Source organism: Antedon mediterranea, chromosome 1, assembly GCF_964355755.1.
Source record: "Antedon mediterranea chromosome 1, ecAntMedi1.1, whole genome shotgun sequence".
Taxonomy (NCBI): domain Eukaryota; kingdom Metazoa; phylum Echinodermata; class Crinoidea; order Comatulida; family Antedonidae; genus Antedon; species Antedon mediterranea.
This window is the reverse complement of record NC_092670.1, coordinates 26240362-26260410: the sequence shown is the minus strand read 5'-3', so window position 1 is coordinate 26260410 and position 20049 is coordinate 26240362. Positions and strand designations below refer to the sequence as shown.

General features: G+C 33.2%; 1 protein-coding gene across 5 annotated transcripts in view; it reads right to left on the bottom strand.

Annotated features, from left to right (window-relative positions):
• LOC140063588 (kinesin heavy chain-like) overlaps positions 1-20049 on the bottom strand; it is a 43394-nt gene that overhangs the window by 6408 nt on the left and 16937 nt on the right. Inside the window, exons 15-24 of one of the 5 annotated variants that reach the window (XM_072109977.1) lie at positions 19649-19766; positions 17741-17927; positions 17494-17595; positions 14856-15099; positions 12369-12505; positions 10094-10170; positions 9559-9697; positions 8849-8971; positions 1919-1998; positions 842-922 (exon numbers count right to left, since the gene is read on the bottom strand). In XM_072109977.1, the coding sequence (XP_071966078.1) occupies positions 842-922; positions 1919-1998; positions 8849-8971; positions 9559-9697; positions 10094-10170; positions 12369-12505; positions 14856-15099; positions 17494-17595; positions 17741-17927; positions 19649-19766 (1288 nt within the window). The remainder of the gene's footprint in view (positions 1-841; positions 923-1918; positions 1999-8848; positions 8972-9558; positions 9698-10093; positions 10171-12368; positions 12506-14855; positions 15100-17493; positions 17596-17740; positions 17928-19648; positions 19767-20049) is intronic. The other 4 variants (XM_072109978.1, XM_072109979.1, XM_072109980.1 and 1 more) reach the window with 4 other exon arrangements.

Here is a 20049-nt window from a genome sequence, read left to right as displayed (position 1 = left end):
GTAATAGAATATTCCCCATATATTCCTGTTCTGTGAGAAAAGGGCTTTATTGAAAAAGACAGTACAAACTTATTTTCTTGCTTATGCTATGAGTGTAACTATATAAATTTACTAAAATGTCACTTATCACTACAGTATTAACTTTCAGAATAGAAAATTGATCGACTAATTGGAATATCAACAATTAACAAAAGACACTTTCCATGCAATTTTGTAAAAATAATGCATATATTATGGACTACCTAAGTAGATGTTCCCGTAGACAGTTTTAGGTGTAGTTTTGTAGGCCTAGCTGGTAAACTAGGTTACAAAGGTAATGTACGAACATCGTGCCTGAAATTGTTTTCGAATTGTCTTTCTTTTTTTGCCAGAATCTGTTTATACAAATTGGGGAAGATCGGGTACTTTGTTAAAATAGACAAAATACAAGAAACAAATGCCATGTCAAATCAAGATTGAGAAAAAAAAAGCCTTCACCCACTAGGACTGTAGTAGATGTAACGCTTTATATAAAAATATGCATTTGCTTTAATAATATCATTATTACTATATAATCCCAGTCTACTTTTTTTATAATTATTTTGTATATTATTATTTTTACTATAACAATTAGCTTTACAGTAATAACAATTTTTATTCTTGAACCTCTTGCAAAATTATTATTATTATAAATTATTTACAGTAAAATTATCTATATAGAAGCAATAAATGTATTCACATATAAACAGTAAATTAATACAAAAATGTCATTAAAGGAATAACATGCAAAGCAATCATTTGTGAATAATAGGCATGTTATTGTGATATTTGTAATGAACAAGCAACACTAGCAAGTCCTCACCCACTACAGAAGGGTTGGAGGATGCTCCTCCCCTTTTATTTCTTGCTCTCATTGCCTGTATATCGGCTTCTGTCAATATCCCTGGAAGAAAGTTCAACACGAAAACATTCCACATATAATGCACTTGATACAATTATACAACGAAATATAAGTTTACTGATTTACACTACATCCCCCCGTTAACATTTAGCTTAAAATTCATGAATTGAGAATTCAGAACCATGCCTGCCTCTAATGTAAATTTGTGAAAGTTGAATGACTCGACAATAAGCAATAATCCAATTTTAAATTCTTTTTAACTATTAAGCTCTGTCTACACTATCAAACTTTATGTGACAAAAAAAATGTGATGTGCACTTATGAACATGATGATGTCATATCACTACCATATTTTTTTGTCAAATTAGTTTGATAGTGTAGACAGAGCTTTATATAGTTGGAGAATAGGTGGAAGAATATAACTCACAAACATTCAATGACCGATATGTGAATCAAATTTATTGTGTATAGAAATACATCAGGCACATTTCCATAGAATTTTATTGTTTCTTTCATAATTAATTATCTATTAACTAATTTATTTTTGTGATTAGAATAATTTATGCCACATTGGTGAACACACAACAGATTAGTTGCAAAGTAAATAACACTGGACAAAATATAATACGATAACTATACACACACATACATTGACAAGCAAAAATACACAAGAATATACAGTACTCTGATGTCACAGTACCATGTGACATGCTTTTGTTGCTATGCAACTCACATTGCAACTCAGAATGTGGCCTTCCCAATATTGTAATAATTCGGTACTGCCCGTCCTGTGAAATATCAAAATATACACTTCTGGCTATGTATTGACGCATAGGAACAAAAGCATGTTACATGGTACCGTGGCATCAGTGTATTGTACTCTATAATCTTGAATTTGCATTCGATGGCTGTTAACATTGTTATAAAATAATGAATGAAATAAAAGGAAAAAAGGTAGTTAACAATTGGCTTTTGTCGGGTACATATATGTATTATAGATAAGCTATTTAAAAATAATGAAAATGATCATAGACAAACCTCCACTAGGTATGTTTGGCAATCGTTTTCTCCTATCAGAATTATCTGCATTCTGATGACTATTGTTGACATGGTTGGACCTGCAAAAAATAAAAAAAATCAATAAATAAAAAAAGAGTATCTTTCTATATCTTTTTTTCAATTTGTGGATGTCAAGTTTTAGAATGTAAGCTAAAAAATTCAACTATTATATTAATACATCTGTAATACAATTAGTTCACATTATAACATGGTTTCAGGATGTAGCCAATCAGATGTGCTGAAATGAGTACCATGTGCTCTTTTTATTTTTTTACTATCATGTACTGGAGTGCAAAAAGTGTGCAGCAAAAAAGGATAACAGCACAGGGTGTAAATCATATGGCAGATTACCGATCGCGCTAGGCGTTGCACAATTTACGAGTATGAACCAGTTGTCTTCACCGCAAAACAATAATAAAAACACAAAAACAAACACAACACCATTCTCATTTCTGTGAAGTGAAAATAGTTCATAGACCCATGTTATAAAACAAATAACGCACCAGTCTATGTTCGTGAGTTATTGTAGATGCTGCGCACTCTAGGGTATTCACAATCTACTCTAGGGTATTCACAATCTACTCTAGGGTATTCACAATCTACTCTAGGGTATTCACAATCTACTCTAGGGTATTCACAATCTACTCTAGGGTATTCACAATCTACTCTAGGGTATTCACAATCTACTCTAGGGTATTCACAATCTACTCTAGGGTATTCACAATCTACTCTAGGGTATTCACAATCTACTCTAGGGTATTCACAATCTACTCTAGGGTATTCACAATCTACTCTAGGGTATTCACAATCTACTCTAGGGTATTCACAATCTACTCTAGGGTATTCACAATCTACTCTAGGGTATTCACAATCTACTCTAGGGTATTCACAATCTACTCTAGGGTATTCACAATCTACTCTAGGGTATTCACAATCTACTCTAGGGTATTCACAATCTACTCTAGGGTATTCACAATCTACTCTAGGGTATTCACAATCTACTCTAGGGTATTCACAATCTACTCTAGGGTATTCACAATCTACTCTAGGGTATTCACAATCTACTCTAGGGTATTCACAATCTACTCTAGGGTATTCACAATCTACTCTAGGGTATTCACAATCTACTCTAGGGTATTCACAATCTACTCTAGGGTATTCACAATCTACTCTAGGGTATTCACAATCTACTCTAGGGTATTCACAATCTACTCTAGGGTATTCACAATCTACTCTAGGGTATTCACAATCTACCTATCCATATGCTACAATGTATATAGATATACAGCAGTATGCTGTATATGCTCTATATGACACATATAGGCAACACTCAGCACTATAAGTGTATGCATTAGGTCATGGATCGCATACATCAACATTTTACAATCATATGTTAATGTAAGTTTTTTCACCTATAATTCATCAAATTGACTAATTAAATTCAAATTAACAATTTTGATTGTTTTCTAATTGTTTAATAGTATGAAAAGCAATTTTTATTTCGCATTTGAAACTTTTATTACCAAAATATAACATTACATTATATGTATATAATTAGAATGTACTGCATTGAAATACTAAAATTTAATTCGTCGTTTATTTAAGTATAGTACTGTTATTTTAATAATAAACATAAATGGAATCATAAACTGAAGACCTGAAAAAAAAAAAAAAAAATACCAGTCAGTTTATCATTTCCTAAATTGAATATTGTGAAGATTGAAACATATTAATATATCTTCAACACTCTTGTCTATCTGTTTTTTTTTGCCTTGTTGGTTAGCTATTATTATTTATCAACTGGCTGCTGTCATAAGGAAATAATTCCTCTATGATCTGACCTACCTAGGCTAGGGTAAATCCCAATTTAATTAAAAAACGTTGGTCTCTTTGACCTACCATAGTTGTTACTTTATGAAGTTAAAGTGTTTTTAATTGTAAATATATGCTTCATTTGTTCACAATTACGACCAAATTTGATATAAAAAAATGTATTGTCTCATAGATAGGCGCATGCCTAAAGCTGATTTTCCACTAGGCGAATTTGTTCGCGCGAATCAAACGTTTCGAAGAGAAAAAAATCGCCTACTCTCTTTCCACTACATGAGCGAATAGCTGCGACGTTCATGTTCCTCGCGTGGTTGCTGAGCATTTCGATTCGAATGACTGCTCATGAAAGCGTCATAGCTCATTTCTTGAGCTCTGATTGGTTGCGCAATATTTCGCTTCGCAAAAAGTAGAAACAATTCGGACTAGTAAATTTTGCTGAAGCGAAAAATCAAAGGAACTAGAATTTGTTGAAAAAGGCAGTATGACAGACAGAAACGCGAATACGCATGTGCATGGCATGACGCTTTCGATTCGCGCGAACAAATTCGCCTAGTGGAAAATAGGCTTTAGGAATACAGCAGTACTAGTGGCCTAGGTCTAGAAGGTTGATGCACGCTATAACGGATTTGCTAAATAGTTGCGTGTACAAAACGTTCACATGCACTGTGCTTGACCAGGTAGAAGTGCTACTAATTCGGTAGTACAATTAACGATTGCACATGTACGCGCTATGTTATTCCCGCTGGTACACATTATCCACGTGTAAATGCTGTGCATGCATGTGTGTTAAAATGTGAACACCGAAAATGATTATTCCATCCTGTGACCTGAAGTAGATACAGTGATGAATTGTGTCATACAGCATAGTACAGTGTCTACAGAATACACTGTAAATATGTTATATACAGTGTAGCATAGATGCAATTATGCATAAAACACCCATATTTTTCCAGTTTTTGACATAATCAAAATAAATCATTAAGATAGAGATCATATTAAACTCAGAAGATAATCATGCAGATAGAAATGAAATGCGCGCTCTTTTAAACGTGATGAACTTTTTCAATTTTGACTTTTTGAATTTAACATATGACGTTTTTACATTTAATTTTTATATGAATTCATATCTACAATTGAACAGCTTCCATAAAAAATTTTTAATCATGAGGGTAACTTTTCGCTCCGAGGAGCTATGAAAGATTGAAAAACAGCGGTGTAGGCTAGAATAGGGGGTGCAGGGAATACAGATGCACCTCCTAAAAAGGCCCACTTTTTCAAAGTATTATTGCAATTTATGAAAACTTGCAGCACTAATTTTCCAAATGTTCTTAGAGCTGGTCCTGGATACTTTCGTTTCATATTTATAAGTATAATAACTCCAATTTCTAGGGGAACTAGTAACTCTATTTTTCAAACTTTTCTTATCTTCACTCCAACTATGTCATGTGACGTCATTTATTATAGCTATTTTGGATTACCTGTTTTCTATCAAATCAATGATAAAAAACTATTATGGAATATGGTTTTGCCACTGGATATGGATAAAGGTAACTATAACAAATAACTAGATTTGAACTCGTCACTTCGACGAGTTCGGGTTATCCTCGGAAATGCCACATGCACATACGTTAAAATATATGAACGTCGACAATTATTATACCATCATATGACATTAATTAAATATGTTTAAAGTGCTTAATTGTACCTATTTTTTATCATAAAGCATATTACAGTATTTGCAGAATACACTGTATATTTTATATACAGTGTAGCATAGATGAAATTTTGAGACCCATCTTTTAATCCAATTTTTAACACGATGACATCATCAAAGTGACACATAATTATCTAATTATATACATTAAATTAAAGTTTGAAGAATTTTGGGCACATAAAAGTGAACGCGACAAACATTTACGAAAGAGATGAAAATCAGGTATTTTGAATTCAACTGGCCATATGATGACGTCATGACGTCAGATAGTCAACATTTTTATATGAATTCATATCTACAATTCAACAGTCCATAATAAGTTTAATTATGTGGGTCATTTTTCATTCCGAGGAGATATGACAAATTGAAATATTTTGTATAGATCAAATTAAGCAAGTCACATTATTCTAATATGTTGACGTAATAAAAATTGGAAGAGAATTGAAAGAGAATTGATTGAGAAAGAACATATTAAAATCTAAACAGGGTAATCATAAGGTCTATTAAATGGGGATTAACCAGTACTAAAGCGAAAAAAAATCCTATTTTAAACATTTCAATGGCCATATGGCGACGTCAGAACATCCGGTAGATATAAATTTTACATGAATTGATATCCACAACTCATCGGCTTCCATAATAAAATTTTTAAAATACGGGTTACCAGCCATCCTGAGAAGCTATAATTGATTAAAAATAGGTATATTTTTGCACAAATTTGTATTATATTACTCATTTTTTATGATCCAAATTTTGTCCGAGCTGTGCGCACAAGTGCGTACGCAAAACGCAAAACAATTTAAAAATGCTCAAAATGGCTTGAAATGCTCAAAATGACATGAAATGTATGCGAAATTGATTAGAAATTAATTTTGTGCATTTTGGACTCTAGCATCATATAACAAAGTTTCCTGCACATCTACAGTTAGAGATCAATCTTCTGACAAAGTTATACAAAATTATGTTGACCAGAATTAGAGATACACATGATGCAAAATTCGGGGAATGAAAGAATAAAAGTGTGAATAACCATAAAAAAATTTTAAAAAATCAAACCAATTTTGAATTATAATCTTTATTGTTTTATAAAAAATTATGTACAAATCAAAGTTTTGGGGCAAAATAATGAAATTATCCAAAAAATCACAACTATTTCAGGATGTTGCGATGAGCATGATGTTGCCCTAAGGGGTGGGCAAAATTGGTAATTTGCATATTGTGTGACATTATGGCGGGCTTCATTTTATACCCAAACAAGGATAAAAACTGCTTTTTCGATGAGAAATTTTTACGGAATGGTACGCAAAGGAACATACAGTATAAGGTACGTATAATAAATGGAAATATCAAATGACGCACAAATCAAGTTTTTAGGCAAAAAATAACGACATTTTAATGTGATAGAAAACGATATAGAGAGATCAAATTAAAAAACCAAAATGCCATTTTTACTCAATAGAAAGTTGACCCCTTACATAAATTATAATTCATTAAGTTTCAATCAAAATGGCTTTTGGTTCTGAATTTATGCTCAATCATAGAATTTCGGTACGCAAATCTTTAGTTGGTCGGAAACCTTATTGGAACATCTTTAAATAAAGATTTACAGTCTGGTAAAGTTAAAAAATGTTATGCTTACAAGTTTTAGAGATATGCTGCAAACAAAAATCGTGAAAAAAAAGATTAACACAGAAGATGAAAAAGAGAGATCCAAACAATCACAAAGGTTATCCGCAAAATAATAGCCTATGTCTCTCTTGCAGAAAATGATGGGAATTTGAAGCAAATAAATGTTACTAAAATTTTACCCTTTCACAGATAAGCCGGCGTTCGCAAATTAACGCATTTTATCACCTTGCAGCCCTCATTTATTGAGGCCGCTGTTCATCTGTTTTCATGAATTATCCTGAATTATATGATGATATAATACAGAAAGCACCCATTGGACACAGTGATCATAAAAAATAATCGTGTTGTGTTAAAGATTAGACCTATGAAAGAGTCATCCATAAGGCCATTTGGCCAATGGCTGTAATCATTAATTATATATGGCTTTACCACGCTGAAACACCGGTTCTTGTCAGATCACCAAAGTTAAGCAACGTTGGCCCTGGTTAGAGCTTGGATGGCATACCATCTGGGAAAATCAGGTGCTGTATATGGAGCTGGGGTCCTGTTAGGCATTCCTCTGGTCAAGGTGGGCACTGGACGAGAAGCCCTTGATCAATGTTAGGACAAATCTAGGTGCTTTAAATAGTCCTGGCTTTGTTTGAATCAAACCTGTTAGTGGCGGTAATTATCGCTGTTGGTTTCGATTGAATAAAATAAAAAAATAAAAAGGAATAACGTCTACAATCTTATAAATAAAAATGATAAACTGTGGAGCTAGAGGTTACTCTACAAAATGCCTACTATGATAAATGTCCTTGACATGTGAAAATAAGAAGTAATGGTAAGCCATGGCCAATTCCTAAGTATGTATGCCCAGTGTGGCATGGCGCAATTAAAAATAAATTAGTGCACAATATTGAAGCTGTTACGAATCATCTTGAGAAAAAACTATGTAATGTATTGGATGTGACTCAACTCCTTTCACTTGTCACAATGAGGGAAAGTCTAGTACTTTCCTTTGGTAAGGATCTTTTGAAATCATGGTTGCACAGGGATATACTCCCTTCTTGCAGCAAGCGAAAACTTAATCTTGGATCCAGTGGTAAAACCCATGAAGAGCCTAAAAGAGCCGTTCCTTATATCCTTCTAAACACCCAATAATGATGCACCGTTTTATCTTTCCATTAACTTGTAATTCAAGTAAATATTAGCTAGTTAAACAAATGAGACACTTTTATAATACTGATGAATTGAAATTTTAAAATATGATAATATAATTAAATAATAAAGATGAACATGTGGACAATTTGTTTAAATTGTTTTGATGTCTTGTTTGTATGTTTAAATTTCATGTGCATCCATTAACTTGTAATGTAGTGTAAGTAAATTTAAGATTTTTAAACAAATGAGACATTTTCAATATAATACTGATGAATTAAAATTAAAAAATCTATAAAATGTAATTAAATAAGATGAATATGTGGACAATTTATAAAAGTAATCTAATAACCTTGCAATACTGTTATGTCTATTTATGTTTCAATCTTTGTACTACAATATTTTTAGACTCAAGTCTGATTTTTGTAAATTTCTTATATTATATCTCAAAAATAAATAAATAAAATTTACAATCTGGAATAATTTGGAGATCATGTCCAAGTATATTGAAATTAAACTAAAAAGGCAAATAATAAAGAAAACCACAGCAAGCAAAAAAACAAATAAAAAGAAATTAAAGAGCAACAAAAACTAACGTTGATAGTGACTCAGATGAAGCTGATCGGGAGGAAGACCTGGAAGAATGAGAATGGCGATTATGATGATCTCGGCGAGGACTTTCTCCACGACTATGTCCCGCTAAATGCTCCAACGAACTACTAAATATAAGAGAAAGTATTTCATAAAAAAAAAAAGAATACAACTGAATGTACAGTATAAAAATAAAAAATATTTAATGTGCACTTATCATAATAAAACATTATAGCAAACAAACTGTAAACTTCACATACGAAACATATTAAACTACAACAATTTTCACACAATAAGATTAACTACCAATATTAAAGGAATAATAAAGCATTATATGTGAAAAGATTTGGCTTTGATCTAAGCTTAACATTACAAAAACCTACAGTAGGTGGCATTGGGCTAATAAAAGTGTGAAAGCACATTTACGGCAATATATTATGAATATAATATGAAAACTTTCCTGGTCATGTGCACAAACATAGAAATAACATTTTTTATAAAGTAAACATTTTTATACACATTTTAATTTTTAAATTTGAATGCAATCTGTATTATAATGGATATTCATGTATCAGCGACATAGATTCCCAGAAAAGGCCCCTACAAAAATTGCAGAAAAGCAAGAAGACCATGCAAAATCAACATGGAACACAAACAGAGGAAATTAAAAATTATACGGACACATCACAAAACCAATATGAATAATTGAACTTACTGGCTAGTGTTTCTATATGAAGTGTTATTCTGATTAGGAGATACATGTCCACTTCCACCGCCTCGAATCCCGCCACCGCCTCTAATTCCTTGTGGTGAGCCAGCATGATGTTGTTGACCTGGACGTACAACTGGCTTCACTGAATTTAGAACATGCAAATATAGATTAGAATTATATAAATTCATATCACCGTATAATCTGGTGTACAAGTCGCATTTTTGATGCACAAATTATATAATTACACTAATTATCTAATATACACTGGTCACTTAAACCTCTGTACCAAACAAGCCAGGTTACAGTTAGCCTAGCCTACTATAGAAGAGGCCTGGCTAGCTAGTTTTATTGCGATGTCTTCTAAAGGGCTATCACCAGAAAGTTCAATTTGGTAAAAGTTGAAATTTTCACTCTACATATTAATATTTACAGTACATGAGATATTGAAATATATCAAAAATATCAGGAGATATTTAAGTTAGTAAATGACTAAAAATTGGGAGGAATGTTATGAAGATGCAAGCACAAGCTAATGTACCTATTTGTGCACTGTGAGTTCTTTTGGAGTTGCGTTGTCTCACAGCTTCTTTTATGCGATCCACTTCTTGTTGATATCTGAAAAACAGTTCAATTATACAGTATACACAATGAATGAAAGTGTGTTTTATACATTATTCTTAAAATATGATTAACCCAACTATACCAACTTAAAACCCAATAGTTCCCCATAACCAATATACAGTGCATGTAAAATGCAGAACACATGCCTTCATTAATATTGTGTATCATTTTTATTGCAAGAGACTTTGTAATACATTATGAGTAAACCATTGTACACATAATAACATGCACGTATTTGCAAGTGTTAAAAGTTAATTTTATTATCTTTATATCAATTGCTTAAACAGTGTGACAATATTATTACTACATTTGTATTTTTACACCAAAAGTGTACCAAACCCCCATGTCACAAACTATGCTAGGCTAAATTGTAAATAAGAAATGACAAATAAAACAACTTTTGATGAAAGAAAAACAGGTTAGTAAAACAAAAGTGTGTTGAACCCTTGCTACGTTACCCAGTAAGGTTCTGTTTGCTGAAGAAATTGCTGTCAAGCCTAGACAGAAAAATATGGCAGAGAACAGCAATGTCTTAGTGTTTATTTGAAATATATACTGGTTTAAAAATTGTTTTGAAATTATAATTGACAATTTTTGTTAGTATGGGAATTTGACAAATGATAGATATACAGCAAATTGTGTTTGCAATTATTAACAAACAACATGACATGCAATGAGTATATGATTATATTATGGCTCAAACATTTACTGCCTAGCAATTGGTTGAAAGAGCATCACATGATTAATTGAAGATTGAGATTTTAGAACATCAATCATCAGTCAATACTGAAGTCTTGTGTGACCTGGATTACTAAGTAGAAGGATAGATGTGTGTTGAGCCATAATATAAAGCATGCCTATTAAACATTTCTGGTTGTCCAAAATTAATAGCAAAAATAGTTCCAGCTATTATTTCATAGTAATCTCTGTCTCTAATGTTAACTAGAAACTCTCAAGGCAAAAACATTTGTATACTATACTGTAGTAACTGCAATCCAACCGAATAATTCACAGTGGGATTGCAGATCTCACAAACTATAATTATTAGATTTTTTCATAAAAATAAATATGTCAAGGCCTAAACCAATCGAGAAGGTAGCAATCAAAATTTGGACGCAGAGTAGAACAATTTTAGACGGCGTAACACTATAGGTTGATTTTTTAAAGTGATCAGTAACAGCATAGCCTTGTGTCCCAACATAAAAATATACATAATAGTACCACCACCTTCAGCCAATCTCAATTATCCCAAAAGACATGTGTCATGCACTGATAGCAGTAGAGTACAGCTATTAATTACTGCTTTGTTCCCACCAGTAGCCTACGCATGGGCATAATTTTTTTACCATGGTCCTATGAAGTATTGCTTTTTTTTTATCGCGATCCCAAGAATGGTATCGTTTTTTTAATGCGATACTATCAAAGGAACAATTTTCTTATTGTAAATGCTAGTAATACCTTGGATCGACAAATTTTACCCTTTTAAATACCGTTACACCTGATATAGTATAGGCCCAGAGTCTAGGGCTAGCGAATGGTATTAACAATCTTATTGTTTCTATTTAGTCGTCTTCATTTAAATCAATGTAATAATAATATGATGATATTGTGTAAAAAGTAATTTTAATATTGCCCTATGCCAATAAAAATACACCCATTGAATATAAATCCAATAGCCCATGACATACATCGAATGGAGTGAAAAATGTGAACATATGTGGTCAACAGGATTTCATGTGATCAAAACAAGGCATGGCAAAAGTGCACTATAGCCCTAATAGTACTGCAAGGTTTTGGCTACTACATGAGTTGCGTTATGAATTCAAAGGCATAGCTAGAAGCCAACGCGTCATGGTACTTTGTTGATTTTTTTACTGATCGCTAGACTCTGGGCATAGGCCTATTAAATTTTTTTTTTAATGTAAATAAATATACTGCTCTATTTACAATAATTTGTCAATCCAAGTAGTATAGGTTTATAATTATGTACAAAACAACAGTTTCAGTATTGTTTACGATTTCGACCATGGTTCCCCTTGACAGCTGGTTACAATGGTGTTTATAACACATTGTGATAAGATGCGTGGCAAAAAAATCATAGGATCACGATAACAAAAAGTCACAAATCTAAAACGTGGAGAATTTTGCAGTAATTTCTAGCTGTAATGTAGTTGAAAATTGTCAAATCTCACCTCTTGCGATCTTTCATTGCACCTTCTTTGGCATCCTTTAGAGCAGTTTCCAAAGCCTTCACACGTTCAGCTGTAGCTCGCAAGCGTTTCTCCAATTTAGGAAGTTCACATCGAAGGTCAGCATTGTCACGAACAAGCTAGTAAATGTAAAATACAATAAGATCAAATAGTGAATCATCATTTTAGAAAAAAAATATAGAGAATAACTCTTAATTCCCAAATTTGAAAAACCAAAATGAAAGTCATAATATTTTATCGTAAACGAAAGAGTATTTTATGTAATAACAGCCAAAGATTCGCAAACTAGGTAGCAATCTAACGTACACATAAATAAAACCATTCCAACCATTTCAATTGGCTTGAATCCCTAGGTTGTTAAAAATGATTGTACTGTACTATGGAATTTCTCACAACCGACCGACCCAGAAAAATGAATTTCATGCTAAAATCAAACATTTTTGTTAAATTACAAAATCACTCCTATTGTTCCTTTATCACAAAAATTTAATTTGCTCATCTAATCAAAATCGGAGTTTCATTTTCATTATATCATGGACTACTAATTTTTTTAACAGATAGAAAGCAGGTTATTCGTTATGGAGGCCCGGTCTCTGACTGGGTGAAATTTGTTGATCTAAATAGTGGAAACGCACCCCAGCAATATGGTATCAAAACTACTGGATGCACCGTTTAAACGCCACGGAACTGACAATAAGATGAGCCTGAACCCCAAAAAGTGTGCATGAAATTGTATTGAAGTGTACTTTTCCTAACAAAAACCGGAAATATGTCATTATCCAGCAATGTACGACAGTGAATATGTTTGGTGTATTTATTCAAGCAGCTTTGAAATGGCACAATGTGAAAGAGATGATCAAACTAGCTAATTGTCGTCTCTTTAATGCTTCGCAAACTAAAATTCATCAAAATGCAAATTGTCGAGTATGCTGCTCCGTTCCGTACGGGGAGCATCACTAAGGAACAAGTCGCTGACTTCGAGCATGTCTGTCCAGAAATGAGCATGCAGAATCCTCCCCGGATCTAACTACACCAATGCACCTGTAAAAGCTGAAGTATCAATTTACGTTTCCACATTTAAAGAGACGATACAACAGACTATACTTGCAGGAGCACAGTTCGAGATAAAAAATGAGAGACATCCAAAATTGGTTGAAATCATTAATATCGCAGCTTTCACAATAAGATATTGCTTCATTGCTTGTAATTTCCTATTCTTTTACATGCAAAAGGGGGGTATATTTGAATAATCCTAAAAAATTCATTTCTTCACCAAAAAAAAAATGTAAAATGTCTATTTATTTAATTTTTCCAGATCTTTCTATTTCTGGTATTTTTATCACGTATACATTGCGCAATTTTGCGTAAATAGACACTTTCCCCCGTTCGGGTCCAATTGGGTTTTTTATTCTGCTAGGGAGTACGATCACGTGACATTTTTCACAATCACACTACTACTGCAGCTGGAGATCTGTTATTTTGTCGCGATGTTATTTTTGACGGGCGAAAAGTATATTAAAACATTCTGAATGTGACCCTATTATGTTTCACAATGTAATAATGTGATTATGAGACTATTACTAAAATGTCAAATTTAACGAGATTTGAGAAAGACGTGGCTATATATTCAATAAAGCTAGGCCTACTAGAGTGTAGGTATGTACCGATGCTGCTTGGCCTCTAGCTAGGCTAGGCTGACAGCAGTGAAGTTTGTTTTGCTGGCACCCGACCTTGGTCTACCCATGGGCCATGATAGGGTGCCTGAATAGTTGCTTTTCAGTCAGGTCTAAGCCTGCACATCGCTTTACTACTCTTTACTACTCTTGTTCTGTAAAGAATTTATGTTACACAATTCTTAATGTGCGAGAAAACCCAGGAACGATAAATGGGGCGAAACGACCATGCCTATGAATACATAGGCCTCTAGACAAAAATTCAAGGCTAGCTAGGCTGAGCAGACGGCTTAGCTAGGCCTAGCCCTAGCTTAAAGTTAAAAGCAATCTGATAAGATTATTATGCTGCTGTTGTACAGTGAAAATCATGAGGTTACATGTAAATTATACTGACATTCATCGGAAATATTACTCAGGCCTAAACAAATCGTATTAATTGTGTGTATAAAAAATTTATTCCCCATTTTTCGACACATAATTTACCAAAGGGGAGACATTTCATCAATGCGTTGACCGGCGACTAAAACGTGTCAGTCGCTAAGTGTAACGCGTTTCGCGACGTATTGTAAACTAATAACCCCTAAGTTACTGAAAAACAGTAATGTGTTAAAAAACACTATTTTCTGACCGATTTTTTAGAAATGAGTTTTTGGAAAATATTTCCGTATTTTTCCTGTTTTTTTTTATATGTAATCACTTTCAATTAAACATAAACATAATATAAGCTGAGAAAGTTTGAGTGTAGCTCCACTTTCAGGTCAGATTATAGCAAAAGACACATTTGAATAATACAAACCTGCTTGTGAACTTTGGTTAGCTGCTCCAAATTATTTTCCAAAAAGTTTATCTTTTGCTTTTGTGCATGACTTCCACCAGAGTCTTCATCACGATCACCACCCTCAACGGCTTTCTTGACACGTGACTGCAAATCTTGAACAAAGAGCTTTCGAAGATTATGCAGGGTCTGTAGTTCACGTGCAACTGTTTCTTCCAGTCCTTTCAAGTCCTGCTTTGCCTGCTCACGACGATCAAATTGTTGGCTGTAAAAAAAGTAAAAATAATAGGAAAAGTCAATAATCAAAACTATTTTACATTTGAACTCTCTACTCCAATAAATGATCAGGTTAAGTATTTAATGTTTACAAATATTTCGTAGCCCTCTGCCTCTTCTGTAAGATGTAATTTATAATGTATATTTATAATGTATGTTCAATATATCCCAAAAACCTTTCAATAACACTGTCAGGTTCATCACACAGTGGCCCACTGGCTTGAGTGGATCATCTAATGTTTAACAGCTAGGCTTACTAAAGTAAGCATAGCTAGGCTGCCCCAAGGCCGTCCATGAGAGGACATTCAACGCAAGCTAGGTAGTGCATTGTTTTCTTTTTTTATCATAATTAACCATAAAACGTACATTTAAGACAAGGAAAGACGAGTAATGTATGCATGTTTTTACAGATGTAAAAAATTACACAGAATTTATCTTAAACTTTCAACTTTTTGAGACTAGCTTTTTTTACGCTTTTATTTGAAATAGACGTTTTAAATATAAAAAAAATAATACTGTAAAGCCCAACATTTCCACGATTTTACATTTTCAACTATTTTGCGACCTTTTATTCTCACGATTTGAGTTTCTTGTGTAATTTGTTGAACCAAATTGGCGTCAAACAACAATTGAGTATTGTGTTGTATTGAGATTTGTGTAATTTTAAGTTTTCAACATGATTCATTGGTAAAATAACAGAATACGTGATTGTAAATTTGGGGATTTAAATAGATAAACGTGGTTACATAGTGGGCGAGGCACGTGTTTAATAGGTAATGGTACTCTACCAATTTATTGTTTCTACAACAACAAACGATCTCTGGAGAGCATGGCTATGGTATTTTTGCCATTTGCTACCAAAAACAAAAACTTTATGGACACATTACAACTTATTATATGATTTAATGGACAAAGGATTCATCAAGCAAGCTTTTTTATTCCAATTTGAACATTATTTTAGCGATCAAATCTTTCCCACGGCGCCAAGCTTCTCGATAACTGATGAGGAATTTTATCATTGTTTTAAGCGAGGCGCAGACTGAGTAGGGTCTAGCATTTTCAGTTGGTTGCAATTTATTTTATGTTTTAATTACACCTGAACAAACAATATAAATAATCGGGGATCATACAATACACAAGTTTATCTATTTATATTACAGTAGAACCTGTGTTTTACGTACCCTGATTTTACGTTCCCTCGATTTTACGTACGCTTAAAATAACCGATAACGTCATCATTTTCTTACATTGAGGGCGCAATTTAACAACAACAAAGCCACAATCATGGCCGGCTGTGTGAGGAATTCTGCTGTGTGTGGGACAAACTACGCACGTGCATTCCCCCTAAAGAAGCGACTGTTTTTATTGATAGAAAACAATTATATTTTACACTTTATTTAAACATCGCACAGCCTGTATATACTGTACTTTTCTAGTTAGGCCTTACATCTTGCTAGGCCTGCTAGCCTAGCCTGAATAGTCTAGGGCCTAGGCCTAGCTAGTGACCACCTCAGCCTGCATACTGTACAGAAGTAGGCAAATACGGCTAGCTACGATCTCTAAGTATTTGGGGTCAATTTAAGGTCAACCTTGATTTTACGAATCCCTTGTTTTACGTACGCCTTTTGGTCCCGTACCGTACGTAAAATGAAGGTTCTACTGTAATTTTTAAAAAACAAAACTATTTTATATTCATCTTTTCCATATTAGCCTAGCTAACTATAAGGCTAGGCCTGATCAACTGTAACAAAATTTGTTGGCAATTTTCACGATCGTTGTTCAATCATGAAAGTCGCGAAAATAAAGAGCGTGCGAAAATGTTGGGCTTTACAGTATGTGAATACAAATTCATTTTGTTATTGTTTTTGTTTAACTTAGTAAGAATTCCTAATATAATACACATGAATCAATTAAATAACAAGATAAGTCAATTTGTTTTAAATATGTTTTCATCTGGTTTTATAATATTTGTAAACAATTCTGTAAACCCATAATAAATATGTACATGTGCGACGATTTGACTTGTTTTTGGAAACAAGTTGAAATGTCGCACACAGATCGGCCAAGTTTTTAAAACCTAGCTTATTTATGGCCAATTTTGATGAGTAGAACGGAATATTAAGTGTGAGTTTATTTAGGTATTTTGAAATCCGAACAGTAACAAGCCCATGCCGTACATAATTTTTAACAATAATACAGCAGGATAGTTTGCATAACTGTGCATCTTTTTCAAATTTTAAGTTAGTGTTATGAAACATTTACTAACATTGAGTCTTTCATGTAATGTAAAAAAGGTTTGTTATTAACTTTGAAATAAAAAAAGCTCTTGTCAGAACCCTTAGTATCCCACCATTTTCGCTATATTACATTGATGTAAACTTACCTTAACTCAGATAGCTTCTTTGCCTTCTCTGCTTCTTCTGACTTTAGCTTCTCATAGTCAAGTTTTAACTTCTCATGGGCTAAGGTCAGACACTGGTTAGCACTACACAATTAGCAAAAATAAATATTTTGTTAAATAGAACTTATAACTAAGAAGAATGTTAGCTTCTCTGGTGAATAATACATTTTTTTAAATAATAATAATAAAGTCAACTAGTTAATTTGAAAATACAATTCTGAAAACTTACTCTTGAAGATCCTCGATCTGTCTTTCTTTATCGGCAATCTCAGCCCTAAGAGCGGATAATTGTTGCTGATGAGCTACACGGTGAGTTTCTAATTGTTCTTCCATTGCTGCTTTCATTTCATTAGCAGTCTGTATTTTTTCATCATGTTCTTTCTCCTTGGAATCCAATAACTCATCACGCACATCCTCTGTAATATGTAAAAAAGGCACTATTCGTTTTCATTTTGATCATAGGTTAATGAAAAATGAAGATTAATAAATCAGACTTTAAAATGGACATGAAAAATTTTAAAATTTCAAAAACATGACTTTGTTTGAATCCTTTTAATGTTAATAAACAACACACATAAAATTAGATTCAAATATCTAGTAGAACTTGAGAAGTAAACAAATAAATATAATTAAATTTCGGTATAAAACGTTTGCAAAATGGCCAACCAACTGACACACCATCTTAATTTTTATGAACGTTCTATACGCAAATATGTTAGATCGTCTAAAACATTGTTTGAAACACTCAGGGTTGTATCCACGGGAGCAGTTGTTATGTGATTGGTTAATGAATTTCAATACAGGCCAATTACCGTCTTCATGACGATCATAGTACCCTGTCTTCAATAGGCCATATTTTCAAAACAACTTGGGAGTTAAACGCTAAAACTTTGCATGTGTTCATTATACCCTAAAAAATCCATGACATGACCCATACCACTATTGGTCGATTTGACACGGAATGACCCATTAATAAATTCATTAAAATAGGCCTCGCTACTGTGTTATTAAATTTGTATTTAAAATCGAATGATACTGGGGGAATAAAATGAGTTACCCGCTAGTGACAATAGATCTTTCATTTTATATTTAATGAGGGTGATCCATCCAGCTATTGCTGATCATTAGGGACCCTCAGAGGTTCTCAAGAAAAACATATACACAAGATGCTCTACATAAACAAAGTCTTATTACAAGTCTTTGGGAGTGGAGTAATTTGGTCCTTAGAAAAAATCCTGACATGTGACGGGACTTCAACCCAGGACCCTTGGAGTGGTAGACAAGCATCATAACCACCAAGCCACAACTCCACTCCTAAGTTTAAGCTTTAAATTTGCGTTGCTAGCCCTAGGTAAGCATTGTTTATAATGCAAAACCATGCCCAATCAAGCTGAACGAAATGCAAAACAACATACATTGAAGTTGTCACGTGGGCCGGCCTAGCAAGAAGGGGTATACTGTACGTAAATCCTACCTTAATTAAACAAATTTTAAAATACAGCGACGACTACGCCCTAGCCATCATAAAATATGCAAAATCAATATATTCCTGAAATTTATGAACACCAAATTTGGTTTAGTTATGATAGCTGGATGTGAAGATTACAAACATAATTTCATTAAATCACACATAGACTTCATAATTTTTAATTGTGCACCGTGAAAAGCTTATTAGAGCGATTCCCAACTATAAAGAATATACAGTACTGTACTCTGAAAATGTATGTAGCTAGATGAAATGTATCTCAAGATAATTGACGGACAAAAATATACAAAAAATGTCTCTGAATTTCTTTCTGAAATGGAATTTCTAAATATGAATTAGTAATATGGTGTTCAAAGTCTGCTTGACATCTACAGTAGCTTGGCCAACTGATAGGATGAGTCTGCTGTGTTGAACCTTGTATGATGCTAAAATATACATTTGGAAATACCAATATAGTTCCTCTCATGGAGATTGAAAAAAGCTTAAATTTAGCACCACAAAAGACTTGTTTTTGTTGATGATTAAGCCTCTCTTTCAGTTAGCTATTTCTTTCATTACACGGGTCATAAGTTTTAAATAAATAGAATGAGAACTATTTTGAGTAAAACCAAGGACCCAAATGGGCAATTAAATACAACATTGTCAACTTACGTGATGCTTGTAATTCAGCATATCTATCTCTGAGAATATCTACTTCTTCATCTAGCTGTCTCTTTTTCTGTTCCAATTCCCTCATGTTGGTAGTCATTGACTTCATTTTTGCCTCATGCTGAAATGTAGACAAAATCAATTACAAATGATAATACAGTAAAACTGATTAAATGTACAGTTGGTATACATTTATTATTAGAATACCCTATTCCCAAATGGAATGGTCCAACAATATCATGCCATGTGCTCACACAAGACGCTATGCTGCATGGCTTCATTGCTCTAAACAACAAGCACAAGAATAGGTAGGTATAGGTGTTGAGCTGATTATTTAGGCTTAAATTGAGTTGGTTATTTATTGGCCTCCGATTGCCATGGGTGATCGAATCATACCTCCATGA